The sequence below is a fragment of the Penicillium cinerascens genome (genome assembly GCF_028974065.1).
Source record: "Penicillium cinerascens strain IBT 15544 chromosome Unknown contig_5_segment0_segment0, whole genome shotgun sequence".
Lineage (NCBI taxonomy): Eukaryota > Fungi > Ascomycota > Eurotiomycetes > Eurotiales > Aspergillaceae > Penicillium > Penicillium cinerascens.
The window spans coordinates 3,148,125-3,165,350 of record NW_026695294.1 but is presented as its reverse complement, the minus strand read 5'-3'; the positions used below and the strand labels follow the sequence as shown (position 1 = coordinate 3,165,350).

General features: G+C 51.6%; 9 protein-coding genes across 9 annotated transcripts; 6 read left to right on the top strand and 3 right to left on the bottom strand.

Annotated features, from left to right (window-relative positions):
- Window positions 1-559: 559 nt before the first annotated feature.
- On the top strand, window positions 560-1,276 carry N7498_005670 (SIMPL domain-containing protein; the record flags this gene model as incomplete). Its single annotated transcript, XM_058452732.1, has 1 exon — window positions 560-1,276. One exon carries the CDS (start codon window positions 560-562, stop codon window positions 1,274-1,276), a length of 717 nt encoding a protein of 238 aa, XP_058309270.1.
- Window positions 1,277-1,916: 640 nt separating this feature from the next.
- On the bottom strand, window positions 1,917-2,253 carry N7498_005669 (uncharacterized protein; the record flags this gene model as incomplete). The annotated part of the gene is made up of 2 exons (XM_058452731.1): window positions 1,917-2,155; window positions 2,235-2,253. 2 exons carry the CDS (start codon window positions 2,251-2,253, stop codon window positions 1,917-1,919), a joined length of 258 nt encoding a protein of 85 aa, XP_058309269.1.
- Window positions 2,254-2,691: 438 nt separating this feature from the next.
- N7498_005668 (Zn(II)2Cys6 transcription factor) lies at window positions 2,692-4,883 on the top strand (the record flags this gene model as incomplete). Its single annotated transcript, XM_058452730.1, has 3 exons — window positions 2,692-2,843; window positions 2,895-3,891; window positions 3,948-4,883. The coding sequence occupies 3 exons, from the start codon at window positions 2,692-2,694 to the stop codon at window positions 4,881-4,883; spliced, it is 2,085 nt and encodes a 694-aa protein (XP_058309268.1).
- Window positions 4,884-5,723: 840 nt separating this feature from the next.
- On the top strand, window positions 5,724-6,806 carry N7498_005667 (Ldh family oxidoreductase; the record flags this gene model as incomplete). The annotated part of the gene is made up of 1 exon (XM_058452729.1): window positions 5,724-6,806. One exon carries the CDS (start codon window positions 5,724-5,726, stop codon window positions 6,804-6,806), a length of 1,083 nt encoding a protein of 360 aa, XP_058309267.1.
- Window positions 6,807-7,769: 963 nt separating this feature from the next.
- Window positions 7,770-10,978, bottom strand: N7498_005666 (putative serine/threonine protein kinase (Kin4); the record flags this gene model as incomplete). Its single annotated transcript, XM_058452728.1, has 2 exons — window positions 7,770-9,602; window positions 9,653-10,978. Coding segments are annotated over 2 exons (3,159 nt in total), but the record flags the coding sequence as incomplete, so codon positions are not given.
- A 14-nt stretch (window positions 10,979-10,992) lies between these two features.
- On the top strand, window positions 10,993-11,199 carry N7498_005665 (uncharacterized protein; the record flags this gene model as incomplete). Its single annotated transcript, XM_058452727.1, has 1 exon — window positions 10,993-11,199. The coding sequence occupies one exon, from the start codon at window positions 10,993-10,995 to the stop codon at window positions 11,197-11,199; it is 207 nt and encodes a 68-aa protein (XP_058309265.1).
- Window positions 11,200-13,708: 2,509 nt separating this feature from the next.
- N7498_005664 (senescence-associated domain-containing protein) lies at window positions 13,709-15,305 on the bottom strand (the record flags this gene model as incomplete). The annotated part of the gene is made up of 2 exons (XM_058452726.1): window positions 13,709-14,592; window positions 14,660-15,305. 2 exons carry the CDS (start codon window positions 15,303-15,305, stop codon window positions 13,709-13,711), a joined length of 1,530 nt encoding a protein of 509 aa, XP_058309264.1.
- A 335-nt stretch (window positions 15,306-15,640) lies between these two features.
- N7498_005663 (Ser/Thr protein phosphatase superfamily) lies at window positions 15,641-16,447 on the top strand (the record flags this gene model as incomplete). The annotated part of the gene is made up of 1 exon (XM_058452725.1): window positions 15,641-16,447. One exon carries the CDS (start codon window positions 15,641-15,643, stop codon window positions 16,445-16,447), a length of 807 nt encoding a protein of 268 aa, XP_058309263.1.
- A 237-nt stretch (window positions 16,448-16,684) lies between these two features.
- On the top strand, window positions 16,685-17,032 carry N7498_005662 (Aflatoxin biosynthesis regulatory protein; the record flags this gene model as incomplete). Its single annotated transcript, XM_058452724.1, has 1 exon — window positions 16,685-17,032. One exon carries the CDS (start codon window positions 16,685-16,687, stop codon window positions 17,030-17,032), a length of 348 nt encoding a protein of 115 aa, XP_058309262.1.
- Window positions 17,033-17,226: the final 194 nt, after the last annotated feature.

Genomic DNA, 17,226 nt, shown 5'->3' with positions numbered 1-17,226 from the left:
ATAATGCTTAGTCTGTGACCATGCAGGAGAGCGGTGTAGACGGCCTCAACGGCGCGAATGGCATCCTGCGTGCTGGCTGAGGTCGCAGACCAGCTGGTCTGATTCGTATACTGGCTAACCACGTCGGTAGAGGAGGCAACCTCCTCGCCGTTGATGATCAAAGGTATTGTGGTTGCTATTATATCGCTTCCCCGGGTCGGCTACCCTGTATTAGGTCTGAAGACAGTTGTGCGCATTGATATCCTATTTTTTGCGAGGGCATAAGGAGGTCGCGCGGTCGCTGAACCTTCGTTCATGCAAGAGACCCAGAGTCAAACTCTTCAGAGAATGATCAAAATGCCTACTGTATTACATTACACTCTTCAAAGTTACGTTGAGCAATCTGGCCCTCGCATGCAAGTGCATCACAAATGGTCCTGATGCAAGCCAAGTCTCGCTGCCAAGGCCTGCGCCACGGCGTGGGGATCGGAGGGGTAATGTGCCCCCGATTGTTGCCTTCCACGGGGCGACATTTAAACTCGGGACATCTTCAAACTCAATCTCGTCATCACCTCCCAGCATGGCACCCCTCACAATTAACGTGTCCGGCGAGTCGATCATCAGTCGACATCCAGAGCGCGCCGTGCTCCACCTCGCCGTTAAATCCGATGGCCCAGAGCAAGAGACTGTGTCCAAGGATGTGACCACGACATCCAATGATCTCCACCAGCTTTTTAAAGGACTGTCCCCGAAGAACGACAATGGCTATTCCGACGTCGATGCAGCCGTGACAACCTTCTCGTCCACGCTTCTCCGCACATGGTCCATTGTTCCCACGGATGACAAGAACAAGCCTCTGAACCGAGTGCATTACGCCACATCTTCTTTTGAAGTCATTTTCCGCGATTTCAACAAATTAAGCGAGATAGCCGGCATGCTGGTCGCGCACCCGAAAGTTGAGATTAACTCCATTGATTGGCGTCTGACCGATGCCACTAAGACGGCACTTGGCAGCGAGTCGCGCAGGTTGGCCATCCGTGATGCCGTCCACAAGGCAAACGATTACGCAGAGGTGATCGGGCAGGAGGTTGTGGCCGTGGAAATCAACGACGGAGGATCCACGTCGCATGTCAGAGCCAGGTATATGCTGGCTGCCGCCCCTGTCTCCAGAGCCCGCGTTTTTACCAGTGCCTCTCCCGACATGCCTGAAAAGGACACCGCCCTCGACTTGAACCCTCAGCAAATCGAGTTCACGGGCTCGGTGCATGTCAAGTTTGAATCGGTTTCGGAGAAGTGAGGTGTTATGCGATGATCCTATGCTATGATCTATCCGAGAAACTCGCTGTGATTTATCTTGACGCGGTCGCGATGCTTTGAGAGAACGGGTCTCATATTTATGTAATGAAATATAGCATCAACTTTATTTTCACGGTTTACCATGCAGCCCAAAGAGCAGCCTTCGGGTTGTATAACTCATCCAAAACCTTGATATCTTCATAGATAACGAACCACCTTTGGCAAGTTCCATTAACTTCCCAGCCTCATCCAATCTACCAATCTTAGAGCATCCGACGATGGGGTTGGCTTCCTTCTACAAGTACCAGACCATACCGGTCTGCGGTATGCTGCAACCCTTCTTCTTGGCATTTCTTCCACTCGATTAGCAATGGAAACATCAATCTCCGTAGTTGGACCCCTCAGGGCCTTAGCATGTGAGCACTGATCTTCAACGCCGGATGGTAATTGATTCTCCAGGAAAGGGTGAAGCTGATGGCACTATCTATTTTATGACATGGTTCGAATCAATATATATTTCAAAATCCAAGCAATGATTCATCCATTTGATCAACTTCAAAATCAAATCGAACAAGATCCTTTTTGTACGGAATAAAAAATGTACTTGTCACCCTAGGTAATGTCAGTGAGATTCCATGAACTTAGACGCTATCAGATACGTGCGTGCCATACCGGTGATGTTCACTGCTAGCTTGGTATTCGTCCAGAGCCGCTTGGTTCTCATGGTAGCTCACTAACGCATACTGAAATCCTTTGCTCTTTTCAATCGGAGTTGTAATTGATGGGCCTCCAACGACAAGTCTTTGGCTTTTGACACAAGGCAGGGTTTTCAGAGTCTTGATCTGAGATAGGAACTCTCTCCTAACTGTCTCGGCGACATCTGCACGAAACTTGAATAGAACTACTCGCCGGTGGCGGATGTTAGTGAACTTAGAGCCACTCGTGGCGAGGGAACGTACCAATATGAATGACGGTCATCCTCAATAATGGTAAGGGAAAGCGAACATGATTTGACCAATTAATGGAAATGAGTCGCTTTTAAGCCAGCAACAAATCAGCGGAAGCTATCCGTCCTTGGCAGTAGGTGGTTGCATTCTATTTCTAGTTGTGTCCTTGCAAAGGCTTTGCGACTTCGACCAAAGCGAGCATTTATCAATATGAGATGCCTATCTACTTCCTCCTTGCAATTGGCTTCAGCCAACTATTTATCCCACATATGGAAAATGGATACTTTGTGAAAGCATCTACACCTGCACTTTCAGTTCGCGGCGTTAGTCATCGCACGGATGACCCCCGCGGTCGACGGAGGCGATCCGAACATCTCGCTTTCCAGCCAAGAACCTGCCAAATCGAAGACAGTCCGAGCTCCAATATTTCGTCATTAACGTACACTGTTACCTGACGCGGTTAATCATAATGGATTCTCCACGTCGAAGTCGAAACCGGGCTGCTTGTCGGCGCTGTCAACGACGGAAAATCCGATGTGACGGCGAGATTCCTCAATGCACCTCGTGCAAGAAGGCCAATGCACCCTGTGTCAATGACGGTAAGCAGGAAGTAAACCGCACGTAAGTTTTTAATCGCCCGTAGATACTACGCGCATACTCATGCATGGTTAGGTACATTGCAAGCCTGCAGAAACGGGTGCAATGGCTCGAGTCAATGATTCGCGAACAAGGAAACAACATCGACGATGGTCCTCCCTTGGATTTCATGGAAATTTCACAAGTTGAAACTATTCATGATGATGAACCTACCGAGTCTGCTGCTCCTGCCATACCTGGCTCACATCGATCTCCCAGCCCAACCCAGCCAGGACAGCCTCTGCCACTCGGAGGTTCACAGCCCTCTCGCACACAGTCAAGACAGGCACATGAAATCGGATTAGTTTCATTGTCCTCTGGAGGAGAGCCGAGATATATTGGCCCATCGAGTGGCTACTTTCTTGCAAATCTAGTCTTCTCTAACACTGGTCGAAGAGCAAGGCTAGCAGGAGATCGAGGCAGTGGGGACGAGCCGGTATCTCTCTCCGCTGATCTTTTCAATAGCCCTGCATCTCTACCAGCCCGCAAAGAAGATGCAATCGAGCTGTCTTCAAAATATTTTGCATCAGTTCATCTCATGTATCCGTTTCTGCACGAACCATCTCATATGCAACGGATGGACAAGATGTACTTGGACGGGGAGATGAATACCGATCCAGCAGTTGCCTTCCACGTATACATGGTGTTGGCAATAGCAGCTTCGGATCTGTCCCGTCGCTTCAGGATTCGACTTCCTGCAGAAGGCTACTACACCGCAGCTACACAATACTTTGAAGGGGCTTGCGCCGAGGGCTCTCTAGAGGGACTCCAGAGCCTCCTTCTTCTCATGGTCTATGCACTGCACAATCCTTCATGCGGGGTCAATGTTTGGAGCTTGAACTACCAGTGTCTGGGGGCGCTCATTGATCTGGGTCTTCAGCGCGATGTGCGTGCGTCATCGGCATTTCCAATCTCCTTTTTGGAGCAGGAAATGAGGACTCGGATCTTTTGGGTGGTGTACAGTTTCGATCGGACATTAGGCACCATGGTGGGCCGGCCTATCGGAATCCGAGATGAAGCGTGCGAGCTTCGAGTACGTTTGTTTACTGTTTTCTTTTATGGTTTCACTCGACCTAACACCTCTCTTAGCTCCCTTCGGATGTAGCCGATAAATACCTCACTGAAGCCGCAGCCGATAAAATGATCGGCAGCTCGCCATCTCACATAACAATCTCCATTCACCTGTTCAAGCTGGCACGGATGAATTCCGAGATCAAATATGTCATGCACAGCATCTGCAGAGACCCCCCGCGCTATGCTTACCCTCCGGTTGCCGACATCTATCAATGGCAGGAGCAAATGATAGACCGCCTTCAAACATGGCTATCAGAGATTCCTCGCGTTCCCGGAACGGAATCAATTGCGAAGATGTGCGAGATTAGATATCACGAAATGATGATTCTGGTCCTACGACCAAGCCCAGGCATTCCGGATCCGTCTGACGAGCTACTCGCACAATGTTTCCAACATGCCGTTGATCTCCTTCGTGGGTTCGGAGAGCTCTACCGACAAGAAGCGCTGTGTTACAGCCGATTGATCGTGCATTCTATTTTCCTGGGCACATTAATAATGCTTCACTGCCTATGGAGACTACCACAAGTTGCATCGCAAGTCCAAATTGACGACCTGGTAGCAGATAGCGGTATCAGCCTGAACATTCTCAGCAGCATCGGCGAGTACTGGGCAGAAGCTAAGAGAGCCAGAGATTGCATCCATGAGCTTTCAGGCGCCACAATACAACGCCTGATCAAAGCACGAGGACTGGACCCTTCTTCATCCCCGTCAATGCCACGACCTCACAGTTCCAACCGAAGGAATTTACGATCGCAACAAGCAAATGAGACCGCTACATCCCCTGATCAGGTCGATTCTGCCATTGATATTGCCCCTACTGTGCTTGAGGATTGTGACTTTAGTCTTGACACTTCGAGCTGGCTGAATGATACCATGCCGGGAGGATTCATGGATCTTGCGGGAGCACCGGACTGGGATAGTATGATGTGGGGAATCTTCAATAGTAGTTGAAAGTTGCAAATTAATGGAAAATACGGAGTGATCTAACCCGCTTTTAATAGAAAATTTCCTAACGGAAGTGAATTGGACCTAGGTGCGTATCTTGTCGAGTAAAATGCATTAAAGGAGGAATCCAACATTTCACTTCAACTGTAAGCAAAATTATTCCCAAAAAATACAAAAAATGGACGAACGGCGATTTGAACGCCGGACCTCCCGCATGCAAAGCGGGCGCTCGTACCCCTGAGCTACACGCCCTATAATATCTGAAATTCTCCACTTAGGTACCTTGGCGGGCTTAGCAAACACCCCCTTTTGAACAGCTATACCGGGATTTTAGTTATGGTTTTTTGGCGAGGTCAAGCTCGTCGCGTCTTTTCACAACAGTTTAGCAAAATTAAATCACCTTTTGACAGTTGGCCTACAACTTAAAGGCATCTGATCTGGTCAACAGCCAAGTAGCAAAACCAGAACGACTCCACTCGCAAAAAGCCCCCACGCGATTGATCCTACCCTACCGGATGCCCCCCCCCGGTACCCCCGCCGGCCCTTGAGAGTAATCACATTCGCTCTGCGTTACGAACAAGTTAGTGAATCTACAGTGAAGATATGATTATAACAAGGGATTTCTCCAAGGCTAGCCAAAATCAACATTCGTTATGCGTTATTGGAGGAAATGGGTAAGTACAAGTAGGCTTCCCCGCCATCGGAAGCGCTCCGTGTAACGGGGAACATCCGCGTTCCCCAACATTCTCCGCGTATAAAACCAATTTCAACTACATCGCATAGTCCACGATTCCAAATAAACAAGGCTTCAGAATTCAAACTTCATTGGACTTCCCCGAATCCACCATGCCAGATACCAATCAAAACCAACAAATGTACCATATCCAACACACAGACTTGGAAGACTTTGTCCGCCAAATTCTCATCGCCAACGGCACATCCTCAGAAAACGCCTCAATCGTATGCAGATGTCTAGTGCAAGCTGACCTCCGCGGCGTCGATACCCACGGCAGCAACCGCATCCCGTCATACATGGAGCGCATCCGCCAGAAATGCCTAGACCCGAGCGCGGAGTCAAGCCTACGCCAAATCACACCCGTCGTAGCCCAGGTAGACGGGCACAACGGGTGGGGATTTGTAGCCGCGCACAAAGCCATGGCGCGGGCTATTGACATGGCCCGAGAATTCGGCATGGGCATGGTCTCCGTGAAACATTCGAACCACTTTGGCATGTCGGCGTGGTTGGTCAAGCAGGCTCTGGATGCAGGGATGATGTCGCTTGTTTTTACGAACTCGTCGCCTGCGCTGCCGGCCTGGGGTGGGAAGGAGAAGCTTATGGGTGTCTCGCCCATTGCGTGTGGTGCGCCTTCGGGGAATCCGAGCCGGCCGTTCATCCTTGATATGGCGCCTTCTGTTGCGGCGCGGGGCAAAATTTACAAGGCGTTGAGGAGGGGAGAGCGCATTCCGACGGACTGGGCTTTGGATGCGGATGGGAAGCAGACGGATGATCCGGCGAAGGCTTTACAGGGCGTGATGTTGCCCATGGGAGGACCGAAGGGTTCGGCACTTGCTATTATGATGGATGTCTTTTCTGGGGTTTTCTCCGGGGCTGCGTTTGCGGGCCATGTCACCAATCCTTATGACCCGTCCAAGCCGGCGGACGTGGGACACTTCCTTGTGGCTATCAAGCCGGATTTGTTCATGACTATGGATGAGTTCCGGGAACGCATGGACTATCTATACAAGCGAGTGACGGAATCTGAAAAGGCGGCTGGGGTGGATCGGATCTATTTCCCCGGGGAGATTGAACAGGTTATGGAAGAGTGTCGACTTTCGGAGGGTATTCCTTTGGCTGAAGCGGAGGTTGCGAGCTTGAACGAGGAAGCCGATCTGGCCAAAGTTGAGCATCTGAAAGTGCGATCTGCTTGATTACTGTCCTGCCGAGGAAATACCGCCTCTGCTTGGAATTTTTTAGTCTTTCGTGTAAAATATCCAATTCGATCATGACTTTGTCTCAAATACATGACCCTTCCATAGTTCGGAGCGTGCTAATCTAAGTCTAGGCCAGTCTGATACAAGTAGCGACTAAGCGACTGATGGTTTTATCGACTCATGTCGCCTATCTATTCTACAGGAAGGAATTACGATTGTGCAATGGCAGCCTGGCGCGCATGTCTTGTAGCATTGTAATCTGTATAAGCAAGAGGCCTTTGCCAACGCAACAAGAGAAAATGTTTACACCTGCCAAGACCTAATATGTTAACCCGGCTCACTGGCAGGAACGAGAACTATCAAGAAAAAGGCCATTCCTCGACAAAAGCGAAAAAGAGGCCGCTCCAAATGTAAGCAGCAAGGATGCAAACAATGCCCGAAGAATAAATAGTGTCACACAACAATTCAATTATCGTCCACGAGACCTCCCGTATAAGACAGAAGCTAAGAACTGAGAAGAAAGCGGTGGCAGCGCAATGAGGAAAAAAGGGACAATACTCTGAACAGGCCACATCCCACTTTACAATCAGAGATAATAATGACAGGAGAAAGGAAAATAGGGGTGTAAATCAACATGAAAGCAGGGGCTGGAGGGATGGGGGGGAAAAGGAGACATTAAGCAAGATAAGGAAATGTATTCTGACAAATGAAAGCAACATGCTAGATAATCAAACACCCGGCGGATGAAGAATTCGCTTCATGCACACACAGACTGGGGGAAATAAAAGCAGGGTATCATAGGGTCATCCAAACAAACTCGCTGCTCTTTTTGGCTTGAGAAAGGAAAAGGGCATTGGAATTTGTGTCTGAATCTGCCTTTCGGGTTCGAATGAGGTTTTGATCCGTCCAGTTCGCAATGGCTGGTTCCTGTGTGGGATATTTGCAGGATCGGTGGGATATTCACCGCTCGTCACCGGCGCGAGACTTGGCACGCCTGCGGAAGAAGTCCATGACCTTTCGGGCAGCACCCGAGCTTCCTGAGTGGTGCGATGAATCTCGCTCGTACTCGTAGGCGTCGGCGAACTTGCGGTGGCTCTTCTGCAAGACGCTCGGACCCCGACGGACAGGTTGTTGCATGGACTGCCGGGGCAAGCTGTCGTAGGTTCCGTTGTAGTCGTCGTAGTAGTTCGGCTTCGAAGAGTACGTGTAATTGGAACCGCTGTATTGCTCGTCGGCATTATGGTAGCCTTGTTCAGACGAAATGGCACCAAATGAATCGTCTGTCTGGTCGAATCGATTTCCGAGCTCGGCAAACTGCTGTTCAATTTGGGCCTCGTAGCTCAGTGGCTGGGAGTCTTTCTGCTCGTGCACCTCGTCCGAAGGGCCCTCGTTCACCATACTCATAGCCTCCTGCGTTCCATAGCTAGTTGCACGAGGCCGGTTTGGAATAGGACCAGTAGCTGGCCGCTGCTGTCTTTGAGGGTCGACTGTCCGCGGCGTCTGTGATGATTCTTCAGGAGTCTGAGCGCGACCAGAGAAGTTGCGGAATGAGAAAGAAGACGGAAGAAGGGAGAACCGACGAGGTCGGCCTTCGGCCTCACTCGCCTTGCGGTTGTGCCCATATTGCATGGAACGACGAGAATCCATAGACATGCGGGAATCTTCCCTTGCCAAAGGATCCTTCATGCTGGTAGGAGGATACCGCTTGTTTTGCCGGGAACGACTATTGGGAACCTGGGAGTTGCGACCACCAAGGATGGATCCAGACCTGCCGAAGAGCTTCTCGCCAATGCTGGAAACAGTGCTCGAGCGCTTGTGGCCGCTCTTCGGGGGCTCTTGTCGAGGAGTAGGATTGAAAGCCGACGGCAGCTGCTGAGTGCTGGGACGGCCAATGGATGCATTAGATGCCTGAGCCGGCGGGTTCTGCGCAAGCGAGAATTGTCCACTCTTAGGCTGTGCTAGACGACCCTCGGTGTTAGTAGCAGTGACCGTGGGTGCCACAGGTTGCCCGTAGGAGCCCCGTGAAGGTAGACGGCCAGTGTGGTAAGATGCCATTGAACCACCCGTCTGGGGCCGCGTGTTCGAAAGCACTGTGCTGTAGGTGTTCGACCCGGTGAGGCCGGGATTTTCCGATGTCGAGCGGGGGAAATGTCCAGGCAACGGCTTGTTGAGGTTGACAGGCGGGTTCGGAGCAGTCTTCGAGGTCGTGCGCGGTTTCTCGAGGTCTGCAGTCGCCTGCAGTTCGTCGCGAGTGGTTCCGGAAGTGCCCTGGTATTCTCCTCTCGTCGTTTGCGATTGCGGGGCAACATACTCAACCTGGACAGTTCTCCGCTTCGCGTCCTTGGAAGTCTTGGACTTTTCACTTGGCGAATCTTGGGATACATCTCCAGCATGATGATTGAGCCCTCCAACAGCTGCAACTGGACTTTGGTGTGCTGACTTGGGTGGCTCACGAACTGAAGCACTGCGTCCAAGCCTTGGTGCCTCTTTCTGGTGCTCGGACGGGACCGTCGAGTTAGCAATGTCTGCCACGTTCGTTGTGCTGCTGGTAATGTGCGAGACGACGTGAGAATATTCATCCAACCAGCTGTGGCGAGCAACTTCGAACAAGTCGGCACGTTTGCGAGGATCGGGAACCAGTATCCGTCTCAAAAGGTCACGAGCGTGGGGTGTGACATATTCGGGGAAAGTGAGAGGGGTGGTAACGATGTATTTGTAAAGGAGATTGATGTTATCTCCATCGGGGTTTGCAGGATCGTCGTCGAAAGGGAGATAACCGGCCAACATGGCGTACTGCGCAGTATTAGATCAATCCAACACGACTTGCTTTCAGAGCCACTTACCAAAATGACACCGCAACTCCACACATCGACCTTTCGCCCAGTGTACAGCGAGTCGCTGACGACCAACTCTGGAGCAGCATAGCAAGGACTTCCACAGCTCGTCTGCATCAAGTCACCCCGCCGTAAGCCATCGGGACCAGGTTTGTCCAGTCGCTTCCGCTTCACATATTCCTTATTGGTGAGGTTGTATTCGATCTCCTCGTCCAATGGGTCGCTGGGGTCAAACGTGTTGGCAAATCCGAAATCTGTGATGATAATGTTGCGATTCCTGTCCAGCAACAAGTTTTCCAACTTCAGATCTCGGTGCACAATACCCTTTTTGTGCAGGTAGCCCACGCCGGAAACTAATTGTGCGAATAACCGACGGGCAGGGTTGTCCTTAAGGTATCGGTTGTTCAGAATGTAGTCGAAAAGCTCGCCTCCTGACGCATATTCCATGATGATACCAATATGACGGTCGGTTTCCACCATTTCGTGAAGACGGACGATGTTAGGGTGTGCGAGCTCACGCAGAATCGCAATCTCGCGGTAGATCTTGGGCAGTCGGCTGGGGTTAGATCCCAGGGATTCTCTGCGAATGAGCTTGATGGCGACCTGGATGCTGCCGTCTCGCTTCCAGCCAAGCTTAACCTTTCCGAACTCACCCTCGCCGAGGGTTTGTCCAAGAATGTAAGTGCCAAACGTGGTTTCTTTCCGCTTAATGGTGTTTCCGTTATTGTAATCATGGCGGCTGCGGTGCCCACTGTGACCTCCATCCTCAGCAATTTCATTTCCGCCCATACCGAAGTTTTGCGCCGTTTCTTGCGGCGCGACTGCCGCCGAGGATGTACTTGCTTGTCGCACTTCCTCTCTTTCCCGATCCACAACGGGATCGCTGACCTGAACCGAGTTGGTCACAGCGCTCAACTCCTTCACCAGCAGGGCTCCCTGACCAGACATAATTTCCATGCCGGGGTCTTCTTGTGGGTATGAGATCGGAGGCACGCCTCTTGATTTTTCACGCGTAGTCTCCTCCAAGGGATCTGTCCGTTTTGATCGGCTTTTGCCGTTGCGATCTTCGCGTGTACGCTCTCGATTTTCCTTGCGATCAGACCGGCTCTTTCCATGCCGCGACCCTTTCTCGGACGAGCCGTTTGGACTGCGGCGACTGTGATACGTAGATGAGGTCCTCGGGGGAGGGACTGGGGGCTGGCCTAGCATATCCGGGTAATTGGCGCGCACATCATTCTGGACGATAGGGGATGCTGTCTGAGTCGATACTGGCGATGCATGGGCGGAGAATGCCGGCTGACGAGAAGTGCTCATAGCCGAAGAAGCTGATCGGGACTGGCCTCACACAGATGGCTGCGGAAAATGGAGCGATTAGCATGTTGGACCGGTGGGTACGGAAGGAATGCTTGCATCACGACCGACAGCGTACCTTCTTGTTGATGCGCGAAAAGTCTACGGAGACTTTTCGTCGTATGAGGGTCCGCGACGGCCTCGATCAGGCACTTGTCGAGGAGCAGAAGCTATGTCCGATAGCGAATGGCACGGCGGGCGCGTAGAAACACCACGCCCTCCCGACGGTGTTTGGCGGAGGTTCGGGAGGTTGTGTTCGGTCGCACTCACTGAGTGGACCCGTTCAGCCTCAGAACTGTAACATGAAATAATCGCGTCAGTTCGAGGTCCATCCACGGACAATTCTTATCGGCAATCGGCAAGTATGTGGCACTTTATCAAAAATCGAATTGGGAACTGACAGGACGTCGATCGGAGGAATGAAGGAATGGGGGGCAAGGGGAATGCTAGACAAGTGGTCGCGAACAAAAGAACCGCCAGATCTTGGAAATTCACCCGGAAAACCAGCTCACGACTCAATCCGGGCGGAAAGACGCGTCGCAAAGGTATGAAATGGGCAGGAAACGAAAGGGAAGTTGAAGATTACCTGCTCTGCAGTGTTCTGGAGTCCCGCGACCCACGACCAGGGGGCGCACGTTGTCGAAGAACTGGGGGAGGGAAACAAACGCTGAAGCGAAAGGATGTCTCAGACACGATTGAGTTTCCACGATCACCGGTCTCAATCGTAGTACATCGTCTCGAAGCCAGGGCAGATTGAGGGGCGGACAAGGGGCGCGAGGGGAGGAAAGGCGGGAAGCACCGGTCGCCCCGAGAGGAGAGAGAAAAAGGGGGTGTAGAAGAAGAGACGAAGGCACAAACAAGAAACAAAAGAACGACGAAGAGAAAGAGAGTCCTAAGGGAAAGGACCTCGAAGATAGAGAGGGTGGAAAGAGGGAGGAGAGGAGAGCAGCGAGCAGGGTAGCAGGTTTGGTTTAGTTTCGTTTAGTCTGGGGGAGCGGGTCTTTGGCCTTGGGCCGGGCTGGGATGGAAACAACGGTAATCACGGCCCTATTCAGGTAGGGTGTTGATGGCTCAATGAGGTACCTGGGTAGGTCTCGTCGATTGAATGGTTCTATGCGTTAAAGACTGTACGGAGTACACTATCCTACGATACACTACGGAGACTGGAATGTGGACTATCCTTCACTGTATCTTCCACGCTACTACTCTGATGCCACGGCACGACGATATAAGATAGCCAACGGATTGGTGCGCGGAGCTATTTCAAGTGGCTGCGTGTATTGGCCTTCAATGAGGAAAGCCCGCTGTTTCCCCTTGCCTCGCCTGTGATAGAGCGAAATGGGTGCGAGGCCCGAGGGCTGATCCTCGCATGTGCCTCGTAAATGGTTAAAAAAAAATAAAAAATAAAATTTAATAATAAAGAGAAAGGCAAAAAGGAAAGGAAGATCAAAAGTCTGTGTCCAGAGCTTGTCAAGCGCGCAAATAATCCGAGGCCCGTTTCAAAAAGGGGCTTTGCCCCGGTTGTTTCGAATTGCTGGAAAGTGGGCTTCTCGCTACGACCGTCGATCGTCATTACGCCTCAAACACGATCGCGACTTGATAACCGCAAGATCTGTGTTGGCATGAGGTCTCTACCCCGTACCTTAAAAGGTACTTAGTACCGTTCCAGTCCAATTGTCAACGCAGATATCGGCTTCGGGCGTCGATTTGCAACCCCTGGCGAAACCGCGGTAGAATGGGAATCAAACAGATGATGACATGCTTTTGATTACACGCTGTACTGCTGCTGTCCAAGATGTCTTTGACCGAGCGCTCTGTAGCTTTCACTAGTTTGGAACGACCCGAGTTCCAAGCTCGAAGCGTTCAAGAGCGCATCGTGGATTTCCCTGGGAGAACGTCGGATGAACCCACGGTTAGGGCCCCATGAGAACCAGGGTTGCGCACCAGATCGAGCAGATCTCCGAGACTCCATCACTGCAACGTTCCCGGTATTTACACTGCGTAACCATTAACAGCCTGCTGTTCCTGGACTTTTCTGGGTCTGCGCTAAAGCAGATTTCATTGCGCGCTCCACTTGGCATCTGGGAGGGTCCCCACCCGACGGCTCGGAGCTACAACATCACCTTCAACTCTCCACATCCGGATTCCAATCGGTCTGCAATCGATCGAGAAGGATGAGACTGTAAATTTGGTCGGTGTGGCGGTCGGTGTGGAGGCTGACCAAGATGAAAACCTCTGGTAAGCCTCATTGGATGCTCCGGGTGGGCCGGCCAACTGTCAAGCAGGTGATGCGTTGGCAGCTTAGCCGTTGCTGCGGCGTCCATCCAATCGATACCCTTTTCAACCATCCAGCGGCGACAAGATCATGAGAAATGCGGTCCAATGGGTGGGATCGGCGAAGAATTATGACGCACGGTCCGTGGTCGCCAGAACGGCTTGGTTTACGGATAGTCTCAGCAGAGAAATATCGCCGAAGCGCCACTGTACCGCCCGGCCGAAACTTAGATCCCCAATGGGGTGCATACTACAGAGTGATACTACTTATAAGGAGGCTGGGGGTATGAAATTTATCGTATTCGTATGAGATCAGCTATTCAGCTAATCTCGGTAGCTACATAGGATCGGATCCTGGAAAAGTAAACACGCTTGTAAACATATTCCCCCAATTGCCCCGATACCATTGCCTGGAGATCAATCCCAAAATATCATCAAGATCTAGCGCTTACCCCCTGACATAGGCGCACCACCCAGTGACATCGTCCCTGATGCATCGTATGCAGGAGGCGGGGTGGGGTTCGGCGATGGACCCCGGGCAACTGGATCCCGCGGACCCAGGCCAGAAGGGCCGGCCTCGGGCTGCACCCCCGGAATCTGGCCACCGTCGCCGCCGCCAACCACCACCTGTTGGCCGTCGCGCATTTTGCCCACGACCATGCCCTTCGCGACAGACTTGAGAAGAGCACGTCGACTCACTCCCGTGGCATCAATGTATACCAGTCCGACATTCTTGATTCCACCTGTCAGGTTGTTCGCGACAGTGCCGGCTTGGTCGCCGTAGCGGTGACCGACCACCGTGCTGGCTGCTTGGGAGCCTGTCAAGAGTATGTTTTTGGCGCCCTCCTGGATACCGTCGGCGAGAGTCGAAAATGCAATCATCGACTTGTTCAGCACGCCCGGCTTGTAGCCAGGCGGTGGGTTGTTCTTATTGAAACTCTTTTGCTTGCCCTCTTTGCGCGCCAAAGACGCACCGATGTTTTGCGCAACCTTTTCCACCTGTCCAATGGTGCGCGAAGAAAGATTGGCGGCACCGTGGGAGTAGGTTCCAATCTTGCGGATGCGCGCGTGCGTGGCATCGGAGAAGGTCAGCGGCTTGGGGTTGGGCTTCGTTTTCTTGGTGAAGCCCTCCGCTCCGCTGGTGAGATAATTGGCCAGAGAGGTCGACGTCGCAACAATCAAACGAGATGCTGTCGCCGAGGTCTGAACAATTGTGGAGTTTTGATATGCCGGGTGGCGGGACATGGCCAGATATTCTTCGGAAACATTGCTGACACTGACTCGGTTGCCCTCGGCTTCGGTGGGGAGTTCAATGCCAACGGGGCCTGTTCAAAATGAAAAGAGATGATCAGCTGCTGAAAAGGGACACGGGACTGATCGGTGAATGCTCACGTTTAGACCCAGGCTTCACGTCCGCGTCCTCCACCACATTGTATCCTTCTCCCAATTCTCCGACCACGCTGCCATCCTCCTCGTCAATAAGCACAATCTTCCCATGCAGGTCGGCCTTATTGTCGCCAGGTGACGAGATATAACCCTCGCCGGGTGCATAGTCAGCGGGGTTGTAAGCGGCGTAGGCATCCGACTTTCCGCTCGAGACCGCACGGTCATGGAATGCGGTACATTGCGCAAGGATTGTTTCGAAGGTATCGATATCGTCTTGAGTCACCTTGCCGGGTTCCGAGCCGACGCCGGGAAATTGGATCCGAATAAAGGCACCAACATCGGGTGCCATATCCCAGCGGGGAATCAAGTAACTGTCCGGCGGTTGGTGGAAGATCTGTGTGGTAGCCGGGAGGGCAAGATCCAATTCAGGAGGAAGGCAAAGGTGAAGGTAAAAGTCCTCCTCTGGCATCTCCGTAACGGCGCCTGCAGCATACGGTGGCGTAGGGGCTGAAGTTGCCGTTGGTACCATCAGCAAGGAGAGCGTCTGAGGGCCGGATGGAGTGAGTTCCTGTTCTTCGCCATCTTGAATGTGGAAAGCGCGGATATTGTTCACGCTGTAAAGAAGGCGTGGATCATGCGCAGCGCTAGACATGGTGTCTGTTGACGTGGAGATGACGAAAATAGCAATCAAGCTGCCCGCACTGATAACGCAGATAAGGCGATGACGTAGTCCCTTGGGTGAAGCAAGGACGCAACTGCAGATAGTCGTATCCAAAAAATGTAAGAATATGAGTGAAACGCAGCTATGAGGAGAAATGTGTAGGCCACGGGCAAGATCAGAGGAGGGGTTCTTTTAAGGCACTTGATGTCTGGGCGCTTAGATAACAGGGATTAACAGGATGGGGTCAATGCACAGCCACCCAGGCACACCCCGCGTCATGCACCGCCACCGTTGGATTTACCGCTTTGCGCTCTCCTGTTTCAATAATGATGATGACTGAGATCCAGATTGTGTCCGATCTGCACCTGGAGAATCCTTCCGCCTACGATGTCTTCCAGATCCCTCCAGATGCTCCCTATCTAGCACTTCTTGGCGACATCGGTCTCGTCAATGATGACGGATACCTCTCCTTCATTGAGGCTCAGCTGCGAGAGTTCGAGATCGTATTTCTATTGCTCGGCAATCATGAACCATGGCATTCAACATGGACGAAAACAAAAGAGAAAGTCCGACAATTCTCTGACGCGGTAGAACAACGACGCTCGACGGAAAAATTGGGTGCCTTGGTTTTTTTGGATCAGACCCGATACGATATATCTCCAGACGTCACCATCCTGGGTTGTACATTGTACTCCCAGGTATTGGAACAATACCGTGAACATATCAGCTTCGGAGTGAATGATTTTTACTACATCGAAAATTGGACGGTTGAGGACCACAATGCGGCCCATAAAGCAGATCTGAAATGGCTTAATGACCAGGTTGCTCAGATAGCCGCCTCTGAACCCCAACGAAAAATCGTCGTATTTACACACTACAGTCCTGTTACTCAAGATGCGCGTGCCGTTGATCCAAGACATATCGACAGCCCACTGTCATCTGGCTTTGCGACGGATCTTTCGACGCAAGAGTGTTGGATGAACTCTCGGGTATGCTTATGGGCATATGGACATACCCATTATAATACCGAGTTTACGGAACAAGCGACTGACAAGCTCGTGGTGAGCAATCAGCGTGGCTACTATTTTGCCCAGTCCAAGGGGTTCAAACCGGGAAAAGTCATTCGAGTTTGACCGTTAGATAGGTACTACAAGACGGCCAGTCTGCCAGAGGCTATGTCTGTCATACTTTCAAAGAAGGATCCAAGCATCGCCTAGGTGTGCATGACAAACTTGGGCATCTTTTGAGTTGATAGATAATTGTTACACTTGGGAAGAAAGACACTATGGAAGCCATTTCGTTGTTCATGTTCCCCGTACTTTGTCACGTCCACGTTTACATGAACCGGTATCCCATTGGCTGTTATCGTCATGAAGTGTCGTGATCCAGATCTACGTCGGAAGATTTTGGCAATTGCTGAACCAAGTGCCTATGATGACAAGGGGATCTTCAAATGTGCCCCTGTTGCTCTGTTGGTAGAAACCTTGATGAATGTGGAAGAGAATTGTACCCCAGCCCTAAAAGAAGCGGCGAACTCCAAGTCTCCGAACAGCCCTGCGGGCAAAATGCGCCTTGTTTGTCTTTTGGTTCCGGAGCACGAAGCTCCCGCAACATACTCATACCTTGGTCACGAAGAGGCATTGAGATGTGAGTATGGTGTGGTCAAGCCCCGAAATGGACTTACTACGGACATCAATGGGAAAGATGTCACTAGATAGGGTCGCGATCCAGACCATCTTTTTCTTGGGGTTCAGCAGAAATCTTTTTGATATGGGTACCGTCACACGGAAGCTTTACTCGCCGTGCATGCCTTTGCAATGATGTATGGGGCAAGAATCTCAAACAGACTAGCCTCGTGAACCTCAGGTAGCGATTAAGCGGGTCTTCCCCGATGAGTCGTGATTGTCTGCCT